The sequence below is a fragment of the Micromys minutus genome (genome assembly GCF_963924665.1).
Source record: "Micromys minutus genome assembly, chromosome: 7".
NCBI classification, from domain to species: Eukaryota; Metazoa; Chordata; class Mammalia; order Rodentia; family Muridae; genus Micromys; species Micromys minutus.
This window is the reverse complement of record NC_137976.1, coordinates 49,166,353-49,176,720: the sequence shown is the minus strand read 5'-3', so window position 1 is coordinate 49,176,720 and position 10,368 is coordinate 49,166,353. Positions and strand designations below refer to the sequence as shown.

The 10,368-nt window shown below is 39.7% G+C and overlaps 1 protein-coding gene across 1 annotated transcript; it reads right to left on the bottom strand.

Annotated features, from left to right (window-relative positions):
• Positions 1 to 220: 220 nt before the first annotated feature.
• Positions 221 to 9,146, bottom strand: GTPBP8 (GTP binding protein 8; the record flags this gene model as incomplete). Its single annotated transcript, XM_080918884.1, has 6 exons — positions 221 to 1,299; positions 3,877 to 3,995; positions 5,410 to 5,509; positions 6,641 to 6,771; positions 8,254 to 8,352; positions 8,808 to 9,146. The coding sequence occupies 6 exons, from the start codon at positions 9,144 to 9,146 to the stop codon at positions 1,230 to 1,232; spliced, it is 858 nt and encodes a 285-aa protein (XP_080775010.1). The 3' UTR covers positions 221 to 1,229.
• Positions 9,147 to 10,368: the final 1,222 nt, after the last annotated feature.

The following is a 10,368-nucleotide window of genomic DNA, read 5'->3' as shown; positions in this document are numbered from 1 at the left end:
AGCTGTCATCAGTATAACTTGTTAGCTTCCATAACAAGTTCTGGCTAAGGTTTTGATAGCCACCACAGAAACATAAGTGGTTTTCCCAAGGACACTAGAAGTAGAACTTGAACCCTGGACTCTGATGATCAATCCTGTGGTTTACTCTCATGACTGGTGTTTCCATGGCCTGGCAAGTTTTGATAATTTTTTTATATTCAAATAAAAACTGGAAGAAGAGTTATAAGCATACATACAGTCATTTACTTTTTTTTGAAAAATTTTTATTGGATATTCTCTGTATTTACATTTCAAATGTTTTCCCCTTTCCCTGCCCAACTCCCATCCCCCTCCCCTTGATTTTATGAAGGTGCTCCCTCTCCCAATCACCCTCTCCACCTCAGTGCCTTGGCATTCCCTTACACTGGCAAGACTTGTCTTCACTGGACCAAGGCCTCTTCTCCCATTGATATAAGACAATGCTATCCTCTGCTACATATGCAACTGGAGCCATGGGTCTCTCCATGTGTGCTCAATGGTTGGTGTTTTAGTCCCTGGGAGTTCTGGAGGGTTTGGTTGGTTGATAATGTTGTTCTTCCTATGAGGTTGCAGACCCTTTCAGCTCCCTCAGTCCTTTCTCTAGCTCTTTCACATTGGGACCCCGTGTTCAGTCTCATGGTTAGTTGCAAGCATCCTCAACTGTATCAGTATGACTCTGGCTGAACCTCTGAGGAGACGTCCATATCTAGTTCCCGCCAGTAAGCACTTCTTGGCATCAGCAATAATGCTTGGGTTTGGTGGCTGCATATGGGGCAGATCCCGGGTAAAGCAGTCTCCACTCACAGGGGTCATTTACTTTCTACTTTCATATGCATGCTTTACAGAAGGCACCCTCTCCTTTACCTAGTTCATATTTGCAGCATTAAAGACAGGGCATTTATAAGAGAAAAACCTATTTTATCCAACCTCTACATAGAAGCAGGGTCTCACTTCATGGATTTGTATATGTTCTTGGACTTGTCAGTTAAAACAGAAAAGCCAGCTAGCATCTGTCCTAATGAACAATTTGATTTAATTAATTATTTGTAACCCTTACCCGCAACACATTTGTTCTTGCTTCAGGGAATGCAGGTTTTAAAGTCGAATCTCCTTCAAGATGCACAATATTTAAAACAATATTGGCATTCTTCTAGGTGTTTTAACTCCAGTCGACACGAAGAACTTTGAAACGTCATCTACTATGTGAGCATTTACTTAAGACTTCCTGTTATATCTGCTATAAAGCATTTCAACAGATGGACTCCAGAATAGGTTACTGCACTGTGAAAACAAAAACAAAACAAAACAAAAAAAAAAAAAAAACAAAAAAACCTTGATTTTCTTCCTTATGTCAGAGACTGCAACAGATCTCAATTCAAGTAGCCAAAGTGCAAAGTTTTGTTTTTTTCACACAAACTCTGAGGATCTCATGTAGGAGGGTAACGCTTTAGTCTGTTATCTGCCTTCTCTTCGGTCAGTGTCATGCATCTATAAATCTGATGACCTAACCATGGGACCCATTTCTTTCAGGATTCTACGTGCTGTACACATCTTCCCTTTCACCTGTTCTCCAGAGCAGGCCTTGAGATAATCAATGTGGTCTCTGTGATAAAAATTTAACCACCTTGAAATATTTTTAGGTTAAAAATAAATTGTCATGTACTGTGACTTGTATGTGTCTGTTTCCATCCATTCAGAAGTGAACTGAGGTGTCTCAGGCATGACTACACACTGACGTCTAAGGATGAAGTCTGCCCTGGAGGGGCCAGTTCTGTTAGCAACTGCCCTGCTGAAAACAGCCTTATGCCGCCTTTTACCAACTTCGCAGACACAACTCAGAGGAAAGACACAAGCTTGAGGTTCATACACTGCCTGGCTCTCTACTCATGTGCACTGGTTCTCTCAACTCAGTTCTGTCCTGAGTCAGTTCTGTTTGCAGATTTACTCACAAAAAATACAGAACTAGACTGTGCCTACGTATATAGTTTCCCCATATCATCTATAAAATATACCAGTCATAATATTAATCTGTATGGAAACTACAGTTACACCTTTCTATCAAGTTGGGCCAGAGTTTGTGCATGGAAATTATCACTTTGTTGTCTGAAGGTTCAAAGTCACACCTTTCCAGACTAAACATCTCTGTGAACAAATTTCTATAAATGACTGGTGTGCTATAATTCTTTCAAGAGCAGACGTCCATGTCTCAATTCATAGATTCTGAGTGTTAGATGACTTTCTTCAGGGCCTTGGCCACATGTGGTAAATATGTATGGCAGCAGTAACTCCAGGCACATGTAAAAGGCAAATGCCCTTTAAAAAATACCAGGAATCCAATAATGTGGATCTTAATCCTAACCCTGCCACTTCTGACTGACAAGAAATTCAGTATTACTGTTTCTCACTTGTCTATGAGAAATGGGCATGTTTCTAGGCAGGTCAGTGAAGTGTGCTGTGTGTGTAGCAATGCCTCCCCCATTCTCTCTGTTTATACAGATCGAGCTCTAGTTGTCAAGGTACAATCTGACATTTCTATGTCTTTGGTTTATGGTTGTGTGCACAGCAGAGGCTACTGCATCATCAGTCCCTTTTTGGGAACTCCATAATTCTACTGTTGTAGCTCCCCAAATTATTAACTTTCCCTGGTTACATCATGCTGTCAATTCAAACCAAGTTTACAGAACTAAAATTTACATTGTTTCAACATAGGTATATAGTAACCATGATCTGCTAGTTGAACTGTGTACTTTCTAGACTCATTTTATTTCATACTAAACATTAAAATAAATGGCTGTCTTCTACCACAATGCCAAGGGCTCTGGGAGAAATTAGACTTTACTTCCACCTCCGGGATTCCCATTGCACTTGTAGGATAAAGGCAAAGGAATAGGACAGACCTGAATGGAGGTGACGGAGAAGAGTGTTCTGTAGGATTAAGGAGGGGATCCCAAAAGCATTTGTCATCTCAGTTTCAACAGATCTAGACTGATAGGACTAAAATGGCTGCTAAGGGGACAGTTTCACCTACAATAGTGATTTGGTTTCTTATTTTCTCACAAATTACCACGGTGCCTTTCACAAACAAGTCAAAGCAAGGAAACCAGAGATTGATTCTCCATCTGTCTCAGCACACAGTACTTACTGTACCCAAGATTCATAACAGAAGGAAAAACCCAAGTTTGTCATGAAACCACATCAGAGTCCCCAAATTTACCAGCTCAGAAAATACCGTCTAAATTCAAACTTGAAACATTTTTCTTCTTTAAAAAAAGCCTGTATTGTATTAAAAATTTAAGTAACATTATTATTATTATTTTGAGGGAGAGGGTCCTACTATGTAGTCAAGGCTGGTCTTGAACTCAGCTCTACAGTCTTAAAGGAAAATTTTTTCCTGTAAGTTTTCAGTAAACTTTGATTTGTTATGGCCTGAACGAGCTTTTTAACCATAAATATAAGTAGTTTTCTTTGAAACTAAGGAGATGAGTGTGATTGGCAGCCTGGTGAGCTGAGTTGAGTCTCAGATCCCACAAGGTGACAGGAGAGAACGGAATCCAAAAGGTGCTCTCTGTCCTCCACAGGCACAGCACTGCGTGCATGTGTCTACAGACAAAACTAATAGTAAAAATGGGTTTGAAAAGTAAAGTTTTTATTTCTGCCATGGCTTAGGGTTGAGCTAGGTTGAAGCAGAAAGGGAATGAAGTACCTGTAAGGAAGAGCTAGCCTGAATAAAGAGAACAGAATAAAGTGCTAGCAGACTACTGAAAACTTCGGTGGAGCAAGTGATACCTCATCCAGGAGCGCTGATTTCACGGCAAAGGCTTTTAGTACGCAATGCTATTAGAACAGTCTGACTCTCACCTTACAGGAAACAGCTGAGGAAAACAGCCTTGTGTCTGCGTGTTGACAAACTTCTGAATTTGGAGCACTTGTTTTAAAAGATAACTCTTGGAAGATTTGTCAATTTTTGTTAATATCATCTATAGGAAAAGAATTTAAGTATTAAAAATAAAATTTAACAGTATAGTCTTATACATTTTAACTACAATCTTTCAGTTAGGTTGAGTTGGTTCAAGTAAAAATTTCAATTTCTGTCTACTTTTTAATCTACAAAATGAAAACAAGCCAAAATTTGCTTTGATGAAATGAGCTAATCTATGTCACATATAACGTGTACACTCCATGCCTGCTACTTAACAGTGTGTTTACTACACTTGACCACGTCTTGGACTAAGATCAGTGAGAACCACTGAGCAACATTTATAACTGATATTAGCTATTTCGTGTGATTACAATATTTCTTATAGTCTACAGCATTTAAGTTAATATGTCGTAGCTGAGCCACATAAAATATCTGGGAACTAAACAGATCAATTTTGCATGTAATACTCTAAAAGAAAAATTAGAGACTGGGTTATTGGCTGGGTATATCTACTATAGTTGTAAATTTCGGTAAATCTAGAATGTTATTATTTAACTACAAAGTAGCAGCAGAAAGTCAAAGCATGAGTAATTACATTCTTTGAATGTTTTTAGCATGCAAAGTTTCTGCTGCAGTTTTGGTTACATCTTCATAAGTACTAGAGCAAGAACTGGTCAGAGCTAGTAACATGTTTTGGACAGGTGTTTGTGCTGCCATAGAAAACATCATGGATGCAAAGGCATCTAAGAGCACTCAATGAACAGCTTGAAAAACTGTAATGTTAAAAGCTCGGATTGGAGGGATGGCTCTGTTGTGTTCAGAGCACATGCTCCTTCAGAAGCTGAGTAGTTCAGTTTCCATCATCCCAGTGGGTGGCTCACAACCTCCTATAACTCCACTTTAGAGAAATCTGTTCCCTCTTCTGCCCTTCAAAGGTATCCCCATACATGTGGTATACACATATATGCACATGTACATACACACACTCCATAGATTCAAAAGCTGAAAGAAAAAAAGATGAAAGTGTCACAGAACTTCTGTGTGTGATGTATGCTTGTGTGTTTAAGTGTGTGCATGTGGGAGTACGCGTGCATGTATGTCAGCCTCTGCAGGCCAGAGGAGGACATGTGTCTATCCTATCACTTGCTTGTTTCCTTTGAGGCCAGGCCTCTCACTGAATCTGGATCTCAGTTGATAGGCCAGCAAGCCAAGTGGTCTTCTTATCTCCAACCTGTACAGCACCAGAGTTATGGGCATGTCTGTGGTCACACAGCTTTTGATATGGGTGCTAAAGATTAGAACTTACATCCTCACGCTTGGGTAACAAGCATTCTTACCCATGGACCCATCTCTCCAGCCAGTCCTTTCCCTTCTGAGGAAATACTTGCTCATTACTAACGAGTATATTTGCATATTCAAATGTATACCAAACTGATTTCTAACTGCCACCATAAGTCTAAGGAAACACTTACCACATAAGGCAATGCGAATTCTTCACACATTTCTATGGCAATATTGTCTAACTTTGTGATTCCAACAACACTATCCACTAATAAAAATGTTCTCTTCAAACTGTAAGAATAGAGAGAAAATTAATGGCGATGTAAGATATACTCATTCATGTGCCTCTCTCATCCTAGGAGCTTCATCCTGCAGTGTAATAGGACTCAATGCCCTTCGGTGTACTTCCAGTTTATCTCAATAAGAACATATTAAGCTGACTGAGACTTGAAACAAATATAAACGAGACCCTCTCCTGTAAGACCTTATACAAAGTCTAATGGAAAAAGGAGACAAAAATCAAATTATTATAATTTTTTACAAAGATTTATTTATTTTATGTATATTGTACATTGTAGATGTCTTCAGACACACCAGAAAAGGGCATTGGATCCCATTACAGATGGTTGCGAGCCACCATGTGGTTGCTGGGAACTGAACTCAGGACCTTTGGAAGAGCAGTCAGTGCTCTTAACCACTGAGCCATCCCTGCCGCCCAAATTATTATAATTTTAAATATTAGTTTAATTTTGCATCTTTTATATGTAAAATTGTAAGAAATGAAATGCTTATATATATATATACAGACATGCACATATTTATTTTTAAATATATACATATATATATATATTTAAATGTGTGATGCTGAGTTCAAGTCCAAAGCCTTTTAACAAGTTAGGCAAGTAGTCTATTACTGAGCTACATTCCTAGGCCTTTTTAACAATTACCTCTTTACACTTCAGAAGCCTAACATTATTTTCCTCCAGATTGTGTGTTCCTTGGAACAGATTACTGCTTGATTACATGTGGAGAACAAAGAATATATATAACATTTTCAGAGTCTGTGATGACTGAGTGGACAGAGTTTACTGAAGTTTATTTAAATCAATTAGCTACATTTTCCAAATTAGTCAGCCAAGAGCTTGGTTTTTTTTTTTTAAAAAAATGGATGAACTAACTATGGAATACTCTTTATAGTTTCAGCCTGATAAAATAAATGAAGACTTCCCTGAGCTAGGCAGAAGCTAAGCAGGCAGTGTATACCCTGGCTCTCAATACTGTAGAGTTATGTAAGGATAACGTGCACCTACGAGTCAGGTGTTTGATAAATCTCAAGTTATCTGTCATGTGTAGAATGCCCTTGATTTTCAAAAGTGCTTTGGGGCTAAATGTATAACAAGTGTAAGAAGAAAATTTCCTTACTTATTTCGTTCTTTTAGGTAAGTCTCTACCATGTCAACAAAGTCTTCTGGCGCCCTATATCCATACCCTGGCATGTCCACCAAAGTAAAACGTTTTCCAACTTTGAAAAAATTCATTTTCTTTGTGTGCCCCTGATAAAATGAAAAAAAAAATCTGGCTTAAAATATGTCCTTTATTTCATGCCTAGAAATATTCATCAACATAAGTATTCAATCAACAAATACTTATTAAAAGTTTAAGTATATATTCTGAACTACTGTGAATACAAAGAGAAAAAAGGTGGAGAGAAGTGAACGCCAATAATTACATCTTTTCAAATTTAAAAAAATGTTTGGCTTAAAAACTTTACATTTCATATTAGAAATACAGGGACAAAATACTTTAAGATCTTTCCTATTTTGCTGTCTATGAAGATTTAGGCTGTATGTTTGCCATCAGCTGGTTCTCTGATGAACAATGCATACAGAGGAATGACTTACAGTGCTGATCAAACACTTATTCTATCACAGATTCTTAAAACACCCAGATCCAGAGCCCGTATTCATCATCTGCATACCAGTGTTTCCGTAAACCAAGATGTTTTGCAGGTGCAGATCCGTGTCCTCATAAATAATTGTTTAAGAATGTACAACGCCACAATTATAACAGTGAAATTAAAACTGATGCAAAGATAAAATATGGCTACCTGTGCTTTTGCATGAAACAGAAAGGGAAAGTCAAAACAAACTAAAGTCAACTGTTTAAGAAACTATTAAAGGAGAGGACTTTTTATAAATGATGGTTAAGTTCTTGGTTAGCTTGTCTACCTGTTAGAAACTGTTTTTAGAACTGTGTATTGAGAATGAAAAGAATATGCCTTCTCTATCCTTCTCTTATATAAGAATGAAATTCATCCTATCTAGAGTTCACAGTTTAGCTGGCGATGTGTTGAGGAAGGAGCGGGGTGAAGAGTGGAATCCTTAGTGATGAAACCAGAGACTCTACTACATGAAGTTCGGAGCAAAAAGCTTCATGAAAGACCTTAAACCTTCATGAGGTAACAAAGCATCACAGCTGGTGGAAGTGTTTTGTTAGACAGACACTATGGTAAGTAGGGCCAGGGCTGAGTTTTGAGAAAAGGTTCTTTTAGATACCAGTTGACTGCATCATCGAAAAGGAAGTAGGAGGAAGGAGAAAATAGAAGGCCAGTAGAGCAGTTATCTGTGAAGAAAGGTGCAATGCGGCCTTGGGTAAAAGAATGCATACATCTGGAATATATACAAGAATGTATGCGTGTATGAATAGAGAAAGTATAAAAGACTATAGCGCACAAAGCAACTTAAACCCTACAACCAATGTAGAACTAGCCACATTATTATAGAAGGAAACAGAAAAACAGCAATGAAATACTTAACTTGGCAACTAAGGAAAGATTTAGATAAAAGGATGCTTTCCTTTAGATATTGGCAAGACTACTAAAATCAATTCAGCTATACTTCCATCTTTTCAGAAAATACACAGACACTAATGAGGTCTTACCTTATTACATGTTTAAAGAAACTTAGCAATTATGATCTCTTGCACCTGCCAATACTTAGGTCTCATTTTATAAATTCAACAGACACCCAGCATACCGGTTTTTTTGAGATCCTGACTTCTACATCAGGGGCCAGGGAAAATAAGGCCTTTATCAAAGAGGATTTTCCAACATTGCTTCGGCCTATGAAACACACCTAGTATGAGAAGGAGGAAAGGAGAATGGGGTACTTAGTATTCTCAAAACTGAAAAGTAGTTTATTTATTAAATGTATTTTGGGGGTTGGACAGATGGTTCAGTGGTTAGATGCACTTGCTGACAGATTGTAGTCCCAGTATACATGGGTGCTCACAACTGCCTGAAACTCCTGTTCCAGAGGGCTCCGATGCCTTTTCTGGCCTCTGAAGGCAACAGGCAAGCATGTGGCGCAGAGACATACATGCAAGCAAAACACATATAAATTGAAGTAAAACTACAAGGCACGGGCTGTTCGATTCCCAGCACCCACACTGAGGCTCACTGTGGTCCTCCACGGGCACTGCACACAGGTGATGCATCCACAGAGTGTTTTCCTTTGTTTTAAAGTTTTCTCGTTGGGTGAGAACTCGAGCTCTTGCACCTGCAGTAAGTAGACAGGGCGGTCAATCTCACCTCTGGCTGCTGCAAATTCGGGGCGTGGTCTAGTCGAACGGCGGAGCTGAGGTACTCGATGCGGTTCCGGGCAGTGGCGGCGAAGATGTTCTCCGCCCTCCCAATGTCCTCCGTGCTCGGGTCGAAGAGTCTCTGTTCGATAAGGCCGTGCCTAGAGTCCGCGACGAGGTACTGCTCCAGTTCCCGCAGCGGGTACACTACTTTCGTTAGTTGTTTCTGTGGCATCCTTAGCACCTCAGCGAAGGCAGGGGACGTGCTGTAAACCCGGGACCAAGGCCAACGTGTTGACGCTATCTCATGGAGCCTTCCCATTCCATGCCACAACCCAGCAGCGGCCATTTTTCTCTCCCAGAATCCTCGCGATTGGGTTTTTTTTTCCAGAGTGTTTGGGCTGTACAAGAGCACAGCGGAGCCTGCTGGGAATTGTAGTTTTGTAGGGCCTTCTCGCTTGCTCAAGCTTCTCACCACCTCTGGACGGAAAGGGGAAATCCCACTGACTTTCTTTAACACCTTGGCTTTACCAACTATGTATCAGATTGGTGTGTTCTGGTCTTCAGCGGTTTCCAGATGCGAAAAATCTACCTTGTCCTGTGATCTTTGGGTCTCAGAAGGGAAGGAGCCATAGCAACAAACTTTAGTGGATTCCAAGTTTTGTCTTTTTGTTTCCGGTTGTTTTAGTGTTGATTGACATTTATCGTAAGTTCACATCACTGAGAAAAGCATGTTTACAAAATTAAATGAGCTGGTGAGAAATGTGGTTGGAATAGCAACTCGTTTTCAGAGAAGGGACTGTATCTCTCTGACAGGCACAGCATTGGAGCTGCAGTTGAGAACTGACAAAGATCCGTAAGCCAGAAACAAAGCGGACGGGGAACGCAAGAGGCCTTTGAAGCCTCAAAATACATGCTCCCCACCCAACACAGCCCTACCTTCCAATCCTTTCCAAACAGTTCCCCAAACTGGGGAGCAAGTATTCAAACATATGAGCTGGGGGTGGGCATTCTCATTCATGCCACCCACAAACATTTAATCATTCTGTGCTCTGTCACTCCATTATTTTTTAAACCATCTGCATATACCAGGCACATAAACCTTAGAGTCAACATATGCTGTGTTTTCCATGGACACTTGTGATCAAACTCTCCCCTAATCTCTAGTGTAGCAGAAGATCAAAGATGAGGCATATATAACGGACCTACTAGTGAGAGAGTAGAAAACTAGAATGGGGGAGGGGTTAAGAAAACTAACCCCGTTAGAATTGCCACAGGAGTTATAAAGAGTACAAATAATTGTGAAAATTCAGGAACATCAAGCCAAAATCAGTATTGGAGAAGATCACATCTGTTGGGACTTGGCAATAAGGTTTCAGTAATAACTCTAAACCTGGTTGGCAACATCTTGGTTCCTGGTGCTTTGTCACTGTGAAGGAAATATTAGGAGTCAGAATCTAGCTTCCTACATCAGAGGTGTGGGCTAAGAATGAGAAAAGAATTTAGCCCTAGTGAGGAAACACAATATAAATCAGAAAGACATAGAGTGTATGCACAACATGACATGGCCA